This window comes from Aquila chrysaetos, chromosome 26, assembly GCF_900496995.4.
Source record: "Aquila chrysaetos chrysaetos chromosome 26, bAquChr1.4, whole genome shotgun sequence".
NCBI classification, from domain to species: domain Eukaryota; kingdom Metazoa; phylum Chordata; class Aves; order Accipitriformes; family Accipitridae; genus Aquila; species Aquila chrysaetos.
Window position 1 is genome coordinate 5,722,802 of NC_044029.1, and position 20,329 is coordinate 5,743,130.

A 20,329-nucleotide genomic window follows, 5' to 3' on the forward strand; every position below is an offset into this window, starting at 1 on the left:
TCCTTAAGCTAAAACTGTTATTAATGATATTTTACTGTGGACATAAGATAGTTAAAGAAAAAGGCAGAAAAATGAATGAGTCACTTGGCTGAAGAAGCACAGCAGCATTGAGGTCTGAGTGCTATTTGTTAGCTCATGTCTAGCAGTATAAAATAAGTTGGAAAACAAAAGTCTGTTTGTAATTTGTTTTACAATCTAAAATGTTTTCCCTCTAAAATACAAAAATTCCTTGTGTAAGGCTATGCTATTGGTCTAAACTTTCTCAGGTTTGTGAAACACTGATCATTCTCTCATCCCACAGGAATAACAGATGGGTTGTCCTTGTACAAAATATGGTATCCACCTGCACTTCATTAGAGAGAGCTGCATTTTTGTACATGCCACACCACAGGATCACCATGATGACATAGCAGCTTCAGAGAACAGCGTGACTAGGGCTTTTTTTTTTTTTTTTTTTTCTCTTGTAACACAGAGGATCTGGCAGACTTTTACCTCCTGACACTGTTTACAGCATATATTGGTCGATACAGTCCCTTATTGCATCTGCTCTGGGAATTAAGGAAAGCAGCTTCAAGGCAGTAAGGTAAGTGCTGCTGCATGTTTTAACGGTAATGTTCAGCTCTTTAAATGTAGCTGTAATGGGAACGTGAAAACATGTCAGGATAAGTTTGCCAATTTGTAAATTGAACACAAATCAACAGTTGCTTAGTGGATTCGCTTTCTCAGTTTCCTTAAAACAACCTCACATATTTTGTGCATCAGTGTTGCACTTTTTTGCAGCCTGTTTTGTTCTACTTCAAAAGAAGAGTTGATGTACAGTACAAAGAAATTTGTAAGACTACTCACTGCTTACTTATTCATTCATAATCTATTAGTAAGAGCTCCCCAGACTCCATTTGTTCAATCATCTTGCTTCATTTTACAAAAAGACAAGGTATCCTGATGTTTAAATAATTAATCAAGTAAACAATGAGAGGGAAATTATAAATATTTTGAAATTTTTAGTTAATTTTAAAGCACATTTTAAATATACCATTGAAACTTTTTTAAATTAAATCTTTTGCAAGCTGTGTAAGATGTTATGCTGCAGAATTAAGGTATATTTAGTTTAAGACTGACTGAATGATAAACTTATATTTATTTTGTTTCATAACAGCTTTAGAATTAAGGTAGTATAGACTAGCTCCAAAATAGTTTGAATAGTTTGTCTGCTCTACTGTAGTAAGCAATTTTCCAAAATCACTGATTTGCCATTTAGTATGTTTTGGCAAGTTGCCTGTGCAACTTCACAAATATTTTCACAGTTATTTTACAACACAACCGGTTAGAACAAACACAGGCAATTAGTTCAAGCATGCTTATGTTATAAGATAAACATCTAAGAATGTATTCTGATTTTATCTTTTGGATTCATATAGTTCAGTGCAACAAACAAGCATGTGTACACGATCTACTTACCTCTTACACTTCTGACAGAGAAACATTTAGATACATGAATGAGAAATCCATTAATACAAGTTAACTACACTACATATGTAGTTTACTGTGCTATTTTGTCACACATATGCTCATATGCCCTTGCACTACAGAATTGTCACCTACATTTTAAAATCTTAATAAAATAATTCAAAACACTTGCTATCTAACTTTTTAAATTACTTCCAGGGTTCTGCAGAGCAGCTAAACATTGTATACTGTTTAAAAGAACCATCAGCCTATGATATCAGTAATAAAATTTAGCATTACAAATACAATTTGAAACTGGAAGAACAATAGAATTTGAATTTCAAATAGGATGTTTATGCTACTTTATCAGTAAGACTATAAAATGATGCAGATGTGTAAAAATGTCACTATAAGGCCAAAGAGTGTAGTCCCAGAAGTTCATTACACTCTCGAATACTTTGAATACAGAAGCAGTTAGTCCCCCATCCTTAATGTTTAGTACCTAAATAGGACCAGATTTTGAGCTGAATTGTCACTGTAGTGTCTTGGCTTTCAGAGGAGCTGTACTTATTTATACCAGCAGGGGACTGAAGGTAGAGTTTGCATGTTATCACGCAGTAATGAAGAACAGACAAAGGAAATTACAGTGATAAATCATATTTCAATGATTGCTCTATCCTATGGTTTGTAATTAGGTAAATGTGATGGGACCAAAACCATGGAAAAGATATGCAATTGTCCTTATTCAGGGGCCCGCAGCTTAATATCTAGCAGGGGGACTTTGTGGGTGATTGACTTGAGATAACATGAGAACATTTTTAAAAAAAAAAAAATCGTGCTGTACTGCATGAGATCAATAGGCCCTGCCTAGAGGTAATTTAGTTAAGATTATTTAGCATTAGGGCAGACTTTCTAACTACGGCCCTGCATTTTAATACTATGTACTCTGTGTAACTCTAAACGATGCCAATAGCAAGATTAACTTACTCTGCTGGAAGATTGCCCAGATCTGAGATGAATGTCTGGTGGTCTGTTTACAGACTTCACATACTTTCTGAAATTACTTGAGAACAGAAGGTTCTAAGGATTTTCTTAATCATCTTACTGTCTGAAGAGTAGTTGAGTACACTGAGCCTTGTCTTTTACTGGTGAAAATCAAAGTAAGCTCACTGACTTCAGTGATGCTAGACCCACTTTGCCAACACAACATCTGTCTAGGCAGTAAGAAATAAAAGCAAGATACTGATCTTCACAGATTAGCATCTTGTGGAGTATCTGACAGGAAAAATATGGCCTTAAAAAGTAAGGTGAGACAACTCATATTGGATCACAGCAGAAGATCCCCAGGGACGCTGAATGTCCTCTTGCTGTATGTGAACTGGAAGACAACTATGTGAAGCTAGTGCTTTTTTGTTCTATTGATTTGGAATGGTCATACAATGTAATCAACACATTTACTGTTATATATAGAATTTACAAGAACATTTGCACTATCTGAAATTCAGTCTTTTCAGATCCACTGTATATCTATATTAGATAGAGTATACTCCTGCACACATATGCAGTGCTGGTTGTTAGACAGGTCCAGGAGAATATGCTATATATTTCTACTAGTTTGTTCTTTAGGTGAATATGAAACTTAGTGGACCATGCTTTGCTGGACACAATCCATGAGAAGAAGGTATTTCAAGCTACAGGCATCTTAACAATCACTATACAGCAGATCATTACCCTTAGTTTGTAACTTCCCTGGCTCTTTCAAACTTAAATCAAATTGCCACATCTTATTTAGATATGAGGCAATTCAGTATATCAAGAATGCTTGATGGAATTTAAATGGCAGAACTGCCTCTGAACATGGCTTTCAGCAGAACTGAAAACTCTTCTGTGCCAAGTTTAAAGAACTTGGACTTTATCATCCTTCTTGTGACTTAATGAATGAATGCAGGAAGATATAACAAATGTTTTACTTACAACAGCAGAATGGCCTGCAGTTTTGCATTACAAAGGCAGATTATAACAAGACAGGGACTGTAAGTTTATAGTAGTAACAATGCAATACTAACAAACTAATATATTTTTTCTTAATTAATAGCTTTAAACAGGAAGCCTAAATTAATTAGTTTTTAATTATAATCTTTACATGGTAAAATTTCAAATGTTGCTGAAAGAGAGAAAAAATTGAAGTTATAACTTTTTTATTCCCTTTCACCATACAGGGACAAGACACATTGCAAAGATGACTTTCAACTCCATACCTGTCTTTCTGTTATTGATTAGTGGCATTTTTTGCCAATATGACTATGGTCCTGCAGATGATTACGGTTATGATCCTTTTGGGCCATCATCAGCAGTCTGCGCCCCAGAATGTAATTGTCCTTTAAGCTACCCTACTGCCATGTATTGTGACAATCTTAAACTGAAAACCATTCCGATTGTACCAAGTGGAATAAAATACCTTTATCTTCGAAACAATATGATTGAGGGCATTGAAGAGAACACGTTTGATAATGTAACAGACCTACAGTGGCTGATCCTAGATCACAACCATTTGGAAAATTCAAAAATTAAGGGAAGAGTCTTCTCTAAACTAAAGAATCTGAAGAAACTTCACATTAACTACAACAATTTGACTGAAGCTGTTGGACCACTCCCTAAAACTCTGGATGACCTGCAATTAAGTCACAACAAGATCACAAAAGTCAATCCCAGTGCACTTGAGGGGCTGGTGAATCTGACTGTCATCCACCTCCAGAACAACCAGCTGAAAGCAGATTCTATTTCTGGGGCTTTTAAAGGCCTGAATTCACTTTTGTATCTTGACTTAAGCTTCAATCGACTTACAAAGCTACCGACAGGACTGCCTCACTCCTTACTCATGCTGTATTTTGATAATAACCAGATCTCCAATGTTCCCGATGAGTATTTCCAAGGTTTTAAAACCCTGCAATATTTACGCTTATCCCACAATAAATTAACAGATTCTGGAATACCAGGCAATGTCTTCAATATCACATCACTGGTTGAGTTGGATCTCTCCTTCAATCAGCTGAAGAGCATTCCAACCGTCAGTGAGAACCTCGAAAACTTCTACCTCCAAGTCAACAAAATTAACAGTGAGTTAAATTTGTGTACTTTCATTAATATTTACCTCAGTCTAGACGCTGATGGTCAATGCAAATATCTGGCAGGGTAGATCAGCCAGTCTGAAGAAACGGTACTGGTTAGACTGGTAGTACACTGACATTTCTCTGACTGTTGTCCACACTAATGTTAAAAGGCAGACATTTATCTGATAGCTACTCAAATTAACCTTAAAGAGAGAAATTTCTGTTTTCATACTAATGGGGTTATTATTGGTTAAATTCTCATCTCATGCAAATTGGAGTAACTCCATAGAAGCCAATGGAGTTGTTTTATACAACTGAGGAAAAAACAGTGGGAAAAGTTTGATCAGTATGGAAGATGTTCAGAATTCATAAGTCAGCAAAAAGAGAGAGATATCAGCTGAGGATCTGACTATGGTATGTGTAACCTTTCAGGAGGCTGGTAGTGAAAGTGCTGGAGGGAGGAGAGAGAGAAGAAAACAAATTCATCAGGTATTAGGCACAAGGCACAGTGATTAATTTTTCTCTTTCCTCCCTTCTCTCATGCAGTATCCCTCCAAACCCACCTTGAAATCCAAAGAGCTGCCTCTCTTGTTTTTTCTTTTCATTCCCATTTCCCACATCCTATGATCATGTGGCAAGCTTGCCTCCATTCAATCGTGATTTGAAAAAATGTTCCTTCTGAAGTCAATAAATGTCACACCTTGCATGAGATCATGGAGGTTTCTAGTGAGACAGGGCCTTTACGAGGCTGTCCTAATCCTGGGGTGGCAAAGAGGTGTTGGAGAGCTGGAGAGGCCTCACTATCACGTCAGAAGCTTTCCAGCTGCACCACTGTCAGGTGGTGGTCCCTGATGGAGAGGCAGTTCTGTCAAACATAACAGTGTTTCTGCAGGAGGACTTACATCATCTTGCTAGCTGGCATAAACCATAAAACCCTCTCTTCTGTTCGCCTGCTTGTATCCATCAGGGGTTTAGGATATCACTGTTAGTTATTCCATACATAGCTAACTCCATACAGATGTAGCCTTTAAAGCCAAATGTTTTAGTGCAGATCTTACCAGACAGAGGGCAAGACCTTTTGAAATGTTTTGTATTTACTGTGCTTCACGTTTTCCTCAATGTTATGATTTTGGTTTTCCTATTACATCTCAGTTCCTTGTTTTGATGAGGGAAGACAATGAGTTAATGCTACCCACCTGAGGCACCACATACAGCCACCTGTAGAGCTCTGTCAGATACTCTTCTTCTCCTAAAAGAGCTAACAATGATGTTTAATTTCTCATGAGATATATGAGGCAATTTTCCCTGCTTAGAGTGGTTGTTCTGAGCCTTCTGCAAGATACCCAGGTACTGAGTTTGCTTTCCATTCACATTTCCAAGGACTTCCGAGTCAAGGGCTGTGACAACAATTTAATTTTGCAATGAAAGCTGTATTTCCAGAGTACCGGTCAGCAGCAGAGGGGGACGGTGTGAGGAGCGGGTGTGCACCGGCTACTGCTGCACTGTCATCGCTACCCTATGGACTGATGAAAGAGAATTCTGATTTACTGGTTTTTGCTTAACCATAAAATCTAGCAGACTTCAATAATAAATTTTCTTGACTATCTGATTTCACAGGCATAATATGGTGTTCCCTAAGATGCTAACTGACAATGTGGGACAAAATTTAGTTAACAGTAAGCATTTCAGTTTAATGGAGTACCAGACACATGGTGATCAAAGCCTTTGCAGTTTATTATTCATTACACCTGACCTACAGCTGTGAGTGCTTAGTCTTTCTAAGAGTTGATTGACCTTTGAGTATTTAAACCTCAAAAAAATGACCAATTTCTTTTTTTTAATAAAATATTACAATTTGCCAGAGATTTGTGTAAGGATGACTGTAAACAAGGGAGCTTCCCTTCCATACCATGGCCTATGGTACACATATACTGTGAGAGAGAGACTTCTGTATTCGGGGTAATGATAATTTGTCCTAAAATGTACAAAAGGTATAATCTTTCAGGTTATGCTTACATAGCTTAAAGTTTTCACTTATACTGAAACCTAACATCAATATATTTCTCCAGAGTTCTTAATTTGTTACTGTCTCCCTTTTTCTCAGGTACCTTTAGGCTAGCAATTAAAGTTTACATTTGTCTAAGAAAGAGTAATCTGGGTCCAACCCTTTTGATATTACCAGAAAGAAAGGAAATATTTCTCTAAATTATTATCCATGAGTTTCATCCTGGGCTTGCTACTGTCATTATTCATTACCATACATAAAAAATTACCTGTTTGAGAAATACCCTCATTTAAGTGACTCTAAGCCTTTTGAACAAGAATTGATGAATACACACATACAAAAAATTGTAGCAGAATTGGCTTCACTTCAGTATGTTCCGTCTTCATCTGTGATGCAAGGAGCAGTAAGCAAAGAGGATAGCAAACTGGAATGAAGACAAATTCAGAGTAACTCCTCTCTAACTCCTATGTCTAACTAAGAAATTGAAGCATATCCATAATATTGAATGTAAGTTAGGTATCAGCTGTATACTCCATCTACTGTACTTGATGCTAGTTGGATCTCCAAGGTAGCACAGGACCATGGAAGGTTTATGAAAGCCTTTGCTTTCTCCATATCTCAAACCTAAACTGTAACTTCTAAATTGAAACTTTTTTTTTTTAATATTTCTTATTAGTAGTAATTTAAGAGTGGAATTTTCTGTTTAATAACAGCAGTGGTTTGCTACCATGCTTTAAGATGCTCTTAGGATTATATATCTGTACATGTATGTATGTATAGGGAGACTTCTCCATCTTTCATTTGTACTTGTAAAGGATTAAGGAGAGAGTTACTGCTTCCACACGAAACCCAAGGAAGAAGATACCATGCGAATGGAGTATAACAAGGGGGAATGTGAAGATGTTCCAGAGGACAGTTAAGGGGCCACATAATCTGCTCCAGTCCATCGGCTGGATCAGTACCTGTACCATAATTGTACTTATTCTAAACAGAGTTATTTGTGGAGGTGCTTTATGGTCTTTTATCTGGCTCACTCCACCAATCTCCAAAGGATTTTTTTACAATGGCTTGTGCAGAAATGACTCACATCACACAATTACTGTGGGACCGCAGACCACCAAGGAGGACTATGGGACTTCAGATCCCGTTAGGATTGCCCACTGTATTGCACGCCTGAACAAGGAATCTTTGCACAGTTAATCTTGCCCTTAGTTAAAGGCTGCTTACACTCCTGATGTACAAGGAATATACTCTCACCTAGCATATAGTAAAAAATTAATTCTGTCTAAAAAATAAGTGTTTCTATGCTCCCATTTTGCTTTATATGGAGAGGAGACGAGAGGAGATGCCTGTTCCTGTTTGGTTTTTTTTCCCCAGATATTTCAAATATTCAGGTAGTTTGTTAGAATATCAGAATTTCTTATGGTGACAGACACTTTTAGTGAGAAAATAATTGTTCAGATGAAAATCCAATTTTCATCCAATCCTTCTTATTCTCTCTGTGTCTGGGTCATGCAGGAATTCTGTGTTGGGAGAATATGAATGCCACAGTAGTGGCAAAATTCCAGGCACACTGCCTCTGAACCTGAATATTATAAATTCAGGAAGATATTTTAACACCTGCAACTTTAATAAGTGTAATAAAGAAGGAAGTAAGCTCCTGAGATATTTTTTGCAACAGTGCTCTAGTCTCCCTGATTGCAGTTCCCATACAGATCATATAGGTAACAGCACATCAAGTGCATTCACAAGACCCACTTACCTTATTTTTCACTAGTGGAGACTGCAATTAGATAACAAACATTTTTAATATGCTTCTAACAACTGAAAATTGTATGAACTGTATAAAAAATTAATACCCAAATGCAAACAGTGTGCACCACTGAAGTCCATGGCAGAGTTCCTTTGAGTTCTGTGAGGACTAGATTTGCACCCACTTCCAAAAGGGTTTCAGTCTCATAAATAATCAGCACAGATGAGTGTTTTGGTAACACAGATAAATTTTGTGGTTTACATGCATGAAGTTTATATCCTTTCAGTAGTTAAGCATCCACCCAACTTTTATAAGCATCCCTTGTTTTGCATCCAAAGTTAGTATTTATGCTCAAAAGTAACAATATAGAAAAAACAAATAAGTAAATTTAGAAAGTTTTTAAATGTCTGCCTTCAGAACTATACTTACCACGTCATTCCTGAATGACAAGAAACTGGAAAAAAAACCTGTATTGGAATTCATGTTTATTTTAATGTTTACAAATTACACTCAAACTGTCCACAGAAAACTGGACCTAAATAGTTAATGGTAAAGCCTGTAGCCCAACAAATGAGTTCAAAGTCTCAGGAACTTATGTTTTCATTCAGCACAATTCCACACAGATCTAATCTTATAAACATTTCTCAGATTATATGACCCTAACTCACAGGAATCATCAGTTCACTTCAGCTGGTACATTCTGAATCGGAAGAGTAATAGAATTGGTCTGCAGTCTTAAAATTGTACTATATTGCAATATGGACTGCCCAATAAATGTGCCATTAAGGATGCATTTTATCTCTCACTCTTCCAAAACAAGGTTGTACAATATACTAAATCTGGGAAATTGTTTTGATTTGCTTTAATCAAACTGGTGATCAAGATCTAACATTTGAAATACATTTCCTTAATCTCTATTCAAGACAACTTACTTTGTGAAAGATACAAAAATCCTTACCCATTCTCCAATATCATATTTCTTTGTCCAAAAAACTACCTGAGCTCTCATGCTTTAAAGAGCTGCCTGTACAGATGGATGTACATCTATACTTAGTTTACACAAGCCATGCCTCATCAATGATAGCAGGTTATTGTAATGACAGTTCTGAAGAATCCAACTGAAGTTAAAGTGGAGATATGAAAGATAATTCCCCCACTTCCCTTAGTACTACAACATAATGTAGGTCATCACATTTTCTTAGATGAATTAAATAGTCATGCAGAAAAGATATATAAAGTGGTGTTTTCAAAAGTCCATGACTACCTTGATTTCTCAGAAATTATGAGTGGTAGTTCTTTGCAACCTAAAAGCAACTGAAGATATGGAATTTGTCTGCATACTAGTGAATGGGTTCATTGAAGGAGTCCCTTTGAAATATTTTCTGTGTGAATTCAATTGATGTCAATGGCCTGAAGAAGAAGAAGCCTCACAGACTGCTTCTTTAGTAGTGATGGAGCTTTTCAGTAGACTAATCCTCTGTTTGACTCAAAGGAAACACAGGTGAGAACGAAGGACCATCTTCGCAGAATACCACAATGTGGTATGCAGGGGACACCAGGTTTATTCACATACATTCTCTCTTCAAGATAGATCTTCTCTGCATGACAGATTTGTATAATATGTATATGTGTGTGCTTATGTATACTGAGCACAGAATTTCTCTGCTTCATGTAATTTCTAGCTTACGGTTAGTACTGCTTACAAGATACAAGACATAGTTCTCCATTCAAGACCTGTCTGGTGTTACCAAATAATACTGCAACTGAATAGAGGCTATATATATCATGATATATAAATTACAATAAATATAAATATTTTTATAAATATATTTTACATTTATACTCATGTTCTAATCCTGCTGTTCTGGAAATGTTCAACTATACAATTTAAATGTAAAACTCCTTCCCAACCCCAGCCCCAAATTTAATTTTGAAACTCATAAATCAAAATGACACATCCAAACCAATATTTGACACAGACACCCATTGGACTGCCTGTTCTTAAGGGTAAAGCTGTATCATGGTTTCAATTTCTCCAGAAGCTTTTTGCTTCCTTCAGTATCTTATGTAGCACTGTTTTACCCTTCCATTGTAATGTACCCAGCATAACTGATTCCTCTCTCTACATCTCCAGTTTTACTGGAATTTCATTTTTTTTCCTTTTTTTTCTAAATGCCAGACTAGACCTCTATATAACATCTGAAGTCTTAAAAATCAAATAGATACTGGGAGCACATAGCACTTGAAAAACTCATTCTTGAAATTCTGAACCTCTCACAACTAATGGAAAGAACCTCTCCTAACACAAGCCCCTCCAGTTCCAGTAAATTTATGGGGAATTACATCAGTGGACATGCAAAACATGGAAAAATAGTAAAATAAATTTAAGGTCACAATTTCAAATTAAATCAAAAAAGCAGAAAAATAATGGTTTTGTCCTATTTGTCCTAACTGTTCATGCTTTCTCTTATTCGTGTTCCCTTTGTTTCAGAGTTCCCATTGAGCAGCTTCTGTAAGGTTGTTGGGCCAATGACCTATTCCAAGATCACACATTTGCGCCTGGATGGAAACAATCTCACTCGGGCTGATCTGCCACAGGAGATGTACAACTGCCTTCGCGTGGCTGCTGAGGTTTCACTGGAGTGAGATACCTGGGAGCATCCAGTTCGCTTCTCGGGGCAGTAACTTCAGGAATTACATCATGATAGCTCTTTAAAATTAGGATATGCCTTTAAAAAAGTGTCGATCTGCCTATTATCCATTCTGTTTGTTAATATTTAGCATGCACTTGGCAACCTTAAGGAAATGTGTGCATATTTTTACAAACGGTTGTATTTAGAAAGCACAAGAATTACCAAATGTGGTGTACAATGTGCCTTCATCTGGCTAGGTAAGTTGATGAAAAGCATTCGACTTTGTAGAAATCTACGTCCATGCATGCAATACATGACAGCTGGTACCAGACTTACATGGATGTCAGGTGGGTTTCATCAGAGTGCTGAGCAGTATGGGCCAGCCTATGTAAATACAAGATTGCTCTCCAACCAATCCAACTTTCTTAATTATTCACGCCTTTTTCATATTGTTATCAATTACAAAGGAAAAAATGATTTAACAATCTAAGAACAATTTAAAATGTATGGAAATATGTTTTCAGAGCCCATGACATTATTAAATTAATGGAATATGTGAAAGCTAACAGGGAAACAAACATTTTTCAGGTTAAAAAATTGTTTACTCTTCTTTTTGTCGTACTTTCATTTAAACTTTCATGGTAAGATTTTTATCCATTGCTGGTATAATTGTTATTTCAAAATAAGTCATATATACAAGTATTTTTATTCAATTACTTGCATGCTACTTTTAACCAGATTGTAGAAAATAAAACATAGCAAATAGTATTTTTGTGTCCATATCATTGTCAACTATGTTTCAGTCTTTTATAAATTGAAAAAAAAATTCAGGTTAAGACAAGATATCTAAGCTATTCTATTATTATTAAAATTTATTGTAAGGTTAAATAAACTGTTTTCTCTACTTTCAAGTTTCAATATGTTTGTAAACATATAATTTAACATACTCCACTGCACTTGTGTTGGCCATTAAGTTGATGCTTTATGGAGTTTGCAGTATGGGAGTCACAGCACTATGAAATAGTGAAATTAATTTCTCAGTATTGTCAAAAGAACAATGAAATCTCTCAGAAGCCACAGGCAAAGAGTAAAATGCAGCCCTAGCTACTCATGATACTCAACTAGTACTGTCTTCTATCTGGGAATGAATAGTCCAAATATTGTCAGCATCCTGGAACACACACTAAAATAAATGTGTTGGTAACAGAGCAGCACAAATGGCTTGCCTGCAAACACAGATCATCCCACAGGTACTATTTTCCTTTCAACTACTAGGCTATTAAACACTCACACAGAAACTCTGCTAGTTTCTATAGCAAAAGCAGAAACTATCACTTCTGAAAAAAAAAAAAACAAACCAACCCCCAAACAACATACCAAACCATTTAGTTGGTACATTGCCAATTCCAGATGTTCAGAATCAATACACAATTCACAAAGAAACCTGGGACTAAAACAAAAGGAGAGATGCAGGAGACAATAGAAATATTTCCCTCCTCATTTTTGTCATTTTGGAATTCGTAAGTGTTATTGCTTTTTTTATCCACTTACAGGAAGGATTGAAAGCAATCTTTCTCACAAGTAAGCTAGAATTTTCATAGAAGAATAAAATCTAAAGCTGGGGCTTTCTGAACACATCAGAGTGGGAATCACTATGGAATAGCACCTAGGCATTATAACATAGGAGAAGAAGAAAGAATTCCATGCAAAACCCCCCAAAGAACAGAAAAAGATATGGGAAGCAGCATTCAATCATTACCAGAGAGATTTTAACCCAACTGCCCCCTTCACAGGAAAATACATTAAACTCTAAGACCTCTAGAGCACAAACTGATGCTGACATGTGTCACCACATAGCTGTGATCTAGCAAACAGGACAGAAGCATATTCTTCTTTTCAGTTTGTTTCAGCAAAGTAGTTATCTTTATGCAAAATGAAACAGTGTGAACAGTTGAAACTGAGAACAGTCCACCTCAGGGTAGATTAAAACCTGTTGATGAGGGTATTTTCTACATAGCTGTATGTTGGAAATAAAGCATCTACAGATGTTCACAAGGCATTTTGAAGTTCTGTTCAAGGAATACAGTAGAAGGAAGTCCTCTGTCAAAATAGCAAACAGCATCAATGACCTCCCTCGGAAACTAGGGAACCTTCACCTTGCAATGAGCACTTGGACAGCTAAGAGAAAATGGCATTTGGCAGTACATTTTTACCTTGAACACCTCTTTCCTGTGGTTCAGAAATTCCCAGTTAGCTGGGGAGAGATAACATTGTACAGCTTGCTATTCACACTGTCTGTGAAAAAACTAGAACATGAGGTCCTTCTGCTAAAGGAGAAATGAGACACTGTACTTCTTTACTTTCATATTGTGAGACCCAGAAGCACAGGTTTCTGCTTCTGCATTAATGAATTGGTCTAAATCACTACAAAGACTGTTTAAGTTCCCAAATTCTACATATCTTACAGAAACAAATAGCCACAATAGCGATGTACCTTAGTTCTCAGTTTAGGAAAGCCAGATGAGTTGTTTTCTAGGCACTAGGCAGAAATGTAGGTGTTTGGGAATACTTAACCCTACTTACCAGAGCCTTGGCAACTGAGTCACCCTAACTTGCAATTTCTGCCCTTCCTGGAAGGGAAGGTGATGGATCTTGGTTATAAAGCCCTCAGCATTCTGGATACTGAAAAACATGATGCATGCATCCCTGTTCCCACCTAACCTGATCACATTATAAAATACTTATGTATACAAGTGCAAACATGTTACTTAAAAGTAGGTAGACATGAAGACATAATAACACAGCTGCAGTAGCACAGAGACAGTGGAGTGGGTATATCAGCCTGAACTAAAGTCTGTTTAGGGCCACATAATATGCAGCCTATAGTATAGCTATACAATTCACTTCCAACATGCGTCCCTCCTTCTTTCAGGTTAAAATGGGTAAATTTGTCATGACACTTTCATGTGAAGCTTCATATGGAAGAATTTACAAAAATCAAGATCTTTTGGAAAGACATGAATTTGAAAACAGACATAAAAGGGAAAGTTTGCTACGAATGTCATGAAAAGCAGTATTGCAATGACAATATACTATATCAACAGACAAAAAACTACCCGTGAAATTTCAGGAACTGGTCTGCAAGTATGTTGCACAGCCATTCAGAAAGATAGAGTCACTTTTCAAATAAACAAGTATTGTCTGATTTAAAAGGCATTTTTCATATTAGATTAAATTACAGAAGTTCCCTGGAAGGAACAGGCAGTGGCTCACATTCGCTGGAAGCATAAATCCTACATGCCCTCTACTGTTTTACAGAGTCCAGCATTGTCAAATGGTTCAAGAAAGGAGTGAGCAGGGGTTGATTACAGCTGTCCTAGTGCAAAGAACCTGGCAGGGTCCCATCCGTACTCGTAAACCTTCAGTTTTACTGAAAGGGAATAAATAGGTAGTTATTTAGCATAAACCAATTTTGAAAACTGGAAACAAGAAGGCAAAACATCATTAAGAAAGGCAGTCTGAATTGTTATATGTACAGCTGCAACAAGCATAGACTGAAGGTGGTAGAAACTGAGGTTATAAAGCAAAATGGACTTCAGTGGAGAGCAACTAAGATGGAAGGCTGCAAAGAGAACTTCCCTCAGCCTTCTCCTTTCCAGGCTATGCCAAGTCACTTGCCTTAGCCTCTCCGCATGTCCCAGATGCTTCAGATCCATGATTTATTGCAGTATTCCACTGCCTAAAAGAGCACTACAGAAAAAGGGGCCAGATTCAGGGGTGCACAATGAAAGGACAAGAAGGCAAAGGAAAAGTTCCAAAAAGAGAAATTCAGGCTGGACATACAAATTCTTCACACTGAGCATGTAAAGCACTGACACAGATTGCCGAAGGAGACTGTGGACTCTCCATCCCTGGAGATTTTCAGAACTTGCATGGGCAGTACCCTGAGGAACTGATCTGGCTTTGAAGTTAGCCTTATTTTTAGAAGGAGGTTGAACTAAATGACCTTCAGATGTTCCTTCAAACTTCTTTATAATTTCTGTGAATCTCTGGTTCTAAGAATACTAGTTACCATCAGGGGACAATATCCAATTTTAATAGCCAGCTCTACAGCTGAAGGGTTTTGCATTAAATTCACATGGAAAATTTATTTCTTCAGGTTCTAGTCCATAATTCAGACTCCCATGATACTCACAAAATCATAACTCAGCTAACATTAGATTCCATAGGTAAAAACTGTGGAAACTTTCCTTCGATGCCCAGATGTCTGTAGCTGGCTTATGCAAAGCTGCTCCCATTTTGACACTTGTGAGCTACTGAGTGCTGGTAGTGAAGTCAGAGATCCATCTCATCGCACTCTCCCATGTGGGACAGCACTGGCAAACATGCTTAGATGGCTACACAAAATAAGGGAAACCGTCTATGAGCTACCAGCCCAGTGGACAGAGTGCTTACGGTGGACATTTTGGTTCTGAACTTTTTTGCAGATTTAGATATTGGATAGAAGACACTTAGTCCGTAAGAAAATAACTTAATTGGTAGGCTATATAGCTTTCATGGATAAATATCTCTTAAATATTTTCTAGTGTGAACAGTTCAGCATTAGTTAGCTCAGAGAAAGAAAAGGAGTGCTAACTCTGTACTTCTGGACACTCACCTTGAATGTAGGAGTGGTGCCTATTTCAAGTGCCTGGGCAAATGATCGCTTCATTATGCAAAGCAAAACAGCCTTAAAAGAAGAAGCTGAAGCACTTTTAGTCACATTATACTTTGCAGCTTCTGAGATAAAGCTGTGGTTGTGGGCTAGACAGGAAATAATTGTGCCCATATCTCCACATGTTGGAATCACAAGAAGGATCCCACCGGTCCTCTCTGAGAGGTGACCTGCCTTAAGCGCCCAACTCGAACGAGTTCAGAGGTGACACTGAATTGCTCAAGGCTGAGACTGAATCCCTCAAGGCTGTGCTCACTGAATCGCATAAATGCTTTGTCCTGAAGATTTCAGTTTGGACACTTTAAGTTGTCGTCAGTTTGATAGCTTTTGTGGACCCTTAAGGTTCTAGCTTTTATTTTTTTGTCGGCATCTATATCCCCCCCCCCCCAATGTATATGAAGGTATAGGTATGTAATCAGGAGCTGAGGATTTCAGTGGGCGGTAGCATATGTAAAAAATTATGTATTGCTACTCTTTGGTGTTATAAACCATAATTCTTTGTATGTGTATCTCCACCTACATGTCTGGGGGGGGAGTTATCTTCCTTTTCAGAATTTGAAATCTTAATCTGCAGATCAGAAAACACATATATATAACAAGTCTTGATTACCTGAATAATTATTATTTAAGTATAATCCCCCTTATGCAGTACCTTTGTGGTACAGCATACCTTTTTATTCTGAAATTGTTAAAGAAAAACAAACAAAAACCAGTCTTAATTAGAAGGCAGAGAAGAAATGAGGCAAATACATGAAAGGAGAAGTGTTATTTACAGTCCAGATGACAGTGTTGAAGCACAGGGATTTGGTCAAATGCATCTGACTTGTGAACAAGATGAAAGCTTTATTTTGGAAGTACTACTGTTCTGGCAAAAGAGCACAAATCAAACCCACCTCACAGGGGAAGATATAAAGGATCATGGAGTTTTTTATTCCCTCCAAGAAAGCAGTCTTCAGTGACATTTTGAACAACAGTGTCTAAATTTATTGTTATAAGGTGTTTAAAAGTATTTTTAAATGTTCATGAAAAAAATCCCACATTGTTTTAAATGGTTTGTAAGTGCTGCCTATACCTTCTGTCAGATCTGGTTGTAACAGTTAAACCACCGTAAGATCATTCTGATTAGCATATAGACCATGTTTTCATAGTTGCAGAGAGATCCCTACTATAGTATCTCAGCAGCAGAGGTGGGAAAAATCACCCAAATATTTTCTCAGAATCAGTGGGGGTTTTTTTGTTTCCCAAGGGACAGGCATGAACGCTGGTGAGAGAAGGCAAACTAAGTCCGGGATACCAATGGGAACTGTAGCACATTTCTTTGCCAGAAAACATATCTAGCTGCTTAATAATACAGAATTTGCTGACTTTAGGCTTCTATCCTTCACCAGACATGCAAAATCTCACACATCTCATATCTCTTGAGGAGCTGCTTGCTAAGTCCACTGTGACATAGCTGCACTGCCTGCAAGGCAGGTAATATGCATTTTCTTAAGAGATAGATGGACTCCTTGCTGGGGTTGATGCCTCAGCACTCAGCAGAGAAAGATACTACTGTATCACTGACCTGGAGAGCTTCCATGCCAGGAGTTCCACGCTAGTATGGAGGTTGCTGCCCCTGTTATCTTTCCCACTGCAGCTTGATCAGTTCTTCTATTGCTCAGTTAGTACAAGGGTTTGTGGCTACGGAGGTGACCAAGTTAACATGTAGCCTTTGGACCTACAAAGAGATGGCTGTTAGATTTAACTATAAGGGCAGCTACGCTGTGCAAAAGAGCATTTTTGTCTTTATCCCTTGTCTCCTAGTGTGGGGTAAAGCGTGCAAGATGGTGGTGTTATCTGGTCAACCTGACTAGAGCACATATTCCAAAAATTATAAAGACACGTCGGAATATATTGAATAATATCTGTAAAAAATATATTTCTATTGAAGATAATGTTTTTATTGAAACAAGCATAAGACTTCAGACAGAAGTACTGGAAGTCTTCAGGAATTTCGTACCTTATAAATCAATTTAATAATAAGCTGTCCTCAAGATAAACAAGGCCAAGTGTTGTCTTTCAAAATTCCTGTTTTCATCAACTTTCCAGTATCTCATCATGTGCATCTGCCATCCATCTTACTCTGTAGACTGGTTTTCAAACTAAATAAACAAATGTTTCCTGAACTTCACATTGAGACTTCATCATAATGACCATTTTGCTGCCAAAAAAATAAACAGTAAGACTAATAAGTACTCAAAATCATGTGCAACGTTGCATTGATTTCAAGAAGAATTTGTGATTCCATGTGTAAAAATGAGATATTTTTATTCAGGTTCCTAAGTTTGGGTAAGAAAAGTCATCCCCTGCAGTATTTTCATTCCCACCATAGACTCCAAAGGATGACAGGTATGTTGTTCTTAATAAAAACCACAGCCCTGAGATGAGCTGTATATTATACACAGAATGCAGAACGGAACTAGGCATTTAACGCTGGGATTCACAGCAGCCACCGAGATGAGGGGAATCATCTAAGACTGGAACACGACCCTGATGGTTTAGGGCCTCTGGAGTGCTGCACGGTGCTTGGATAGGGAAGGGATGTATGAATTCTCCCTGGAGCTGGGTTCCAGGCTGTCTTCAAAGAAAAAGGTGGTGTCAGTTGGCACCAAAGTGCTGGGTGTTGAGGAATTTCATCTGTAGTATAAAGACTTAGTTTCAACATGTTCCATCTGAAAGGATAATTAGTGACTGGAGTATTCATGGTGAGTGAGATTCTAGCTTCAAGTCAGGACTCTGGAAGAAAATTTGAGTGCTTTGGGAAATGCCAACTCTCAAAAATTACGACCAACATGACAGTTTAAGAAAAAAAAAACCCCATATTTTAACGTTTAATTTCAGTTTTTCCCAAGACTATCTGCATTAAAAATTAGACCAAAAAATACTACAATTAATGGAAAAGAAAATAAGGGCTGGGTTTTCATATAGCTTATGCCATTTGGCTTTTCTTTTTAAATATTAAAAAAGCACCTGAACCTTGAATTTCTCATCTGGCAGAGTCACTATAGCAGAGCTTTATTATAAAGGGACTAAAATATTTTTTTCATTAAGTTGTGGGAGTACTCTTTTAAGAAATCCTTGTCATTTATTTTAGAGGATAGGTCTTTCTATAAGTCTAAGCTTCTTGGAATTCATCATCCTATGGTAAGAACCTAAAATGAAGATGAGTTCAAATATTTTTGGACTTCTTTAACAACAGAGCAAAGTAAGAGAACAAAAGTAACACTAACACCTCACAGCCTGTTTTCACGATCTTTATGCTATCTTAGAATATTTAATCCATGATGGTTTACTTTTCAAAACTGCAGATTTACTGAATGGGCATCAGATGACTAACTCATCTTTTAATTTACCATTAGTTGCCTGGAAAACATTAATCATCTAAATAGCCACATGCAGGCCCAAGTGTGTAATTGATAAATGCATGTTAGATACTCAATTTATGATACATTTAGCACATATGGTTGTACATCTAGCATTTTAAAAATTGGGTCCCTGCGTAGGATAGATTTGTTTCAGTGTCAAAATTGTTGAAATCATGATAACAAATTAAGGTAAGAGATTGACAGCCACATTTGCATAGTAGGTAAACTAAACCTAGCTAGCCAAGATAAATACCAGATCTTGGCATTGGGTCATGGAACCTTTGTAGAGTCAGTGTGGTAAAAAGCTCAAAATAGAGAGAAAAAGGGAACAGACAGCCAAAAAATTCCTTAATGAAGCATATTCAGGAGAGCACTATATTTCCCATAAAAGCTGAGCCCTTTTCCATAGTTATTCTGTTCCGAAATGTGTTGCTCTGCAAGGACCTCTTTAAGCTGAACTACTCAGTTCTCACTGTGGTTTTTTACAAGGGAGTGAAGGTGTGCAGAAAGTAAACTGCTAGAATTTTGTTTCTGGACTTTTAGAATAGGATCCCATCATACTAAACCCTATATAAACAAGGGATCAGGTGACATTTACATCTCACAAATTAAGCCAACCCAACTATTTTCCAGGGTTCCTCCTAACCAAACCCGAAAGCTCCCCTGGTAAATTCTCTATACTTTAGCTGCCTGCATATGCACAGAAATACCTATTTAAATAAGAGATGCAATCTCTCCCACTGAGAGGTCTAGGCAGGCAATTTTAGGCTTCTAGGAGAGGTGCAGAGCTCCTGCTCCTAAGTCTGTTTTGGTTTTGGTGTTTTCACCAGGAATGATGTAGAGTGAAATGCATCTGTAGGAGCAGGGTCTGGAACATCTGTGCCGGCCCCTTTGATCTGCCTGCACTGTCCCTTGGGCTAGCCTGAAGGGCTCACTCATCTGCTTTATTTTAGAGTCTTTGGTCTTGCCAGCCTTTTGTGGCTCCTTTTTAAAAGGAGTAGCAGATATTATTAATTGGGATATATCACTGTCTGGTGTTCAGGGAACTGTTTGGAAAGAGAAGTTTTGTCTTTCTGCCTCTGAGTAAAACTCAGAGATTCCTACTCTCCATTTCAAGCAGCAATGCAAAAAGGAGAGAGAGATCACCGCTACAGGCCAATCTTCAGAAGTAAAAGAGGCAGTCTGAACCCTGAGTAAATGTAAGCACCTGCCTTAAGTGGTCTGCATAGCTGTCTGGAGCTACCAGAAAAGTATATGGTGAAGG

The 20,329-nt window shown here is 37.4% G+C and overlaps 1 protein-coding gene across 1 annotated transcript in view; it reads left to right on the forward strand.

The window, feature by feature from the left end:
- Nucleotides 1-218: 218 nt before the first annotated feature.
- Nucleotides 219-20,329, forward strand: part of KERA (keratocan) — a 33,287-nt gene continuing 13,176 nt past the window's right edge. The window contains exons 1-3 of the mRNA XM_041120425.1: nt 219-583; nt 3,666-4,562; nt 10,806-10,959. Of these exons, the coding sequence (XP_040976359.1) occupies nt 3,686-4,562; nt 10,806-10,959 (1,031 nt within the window). The 5' untranslated portion in view covers nt 219-583; nt 3,666-3,685. The remainder of the gene's footprint in view (nt 584-3,665; nt 4,563-10,805; nt 10,960-20,329) is intronic.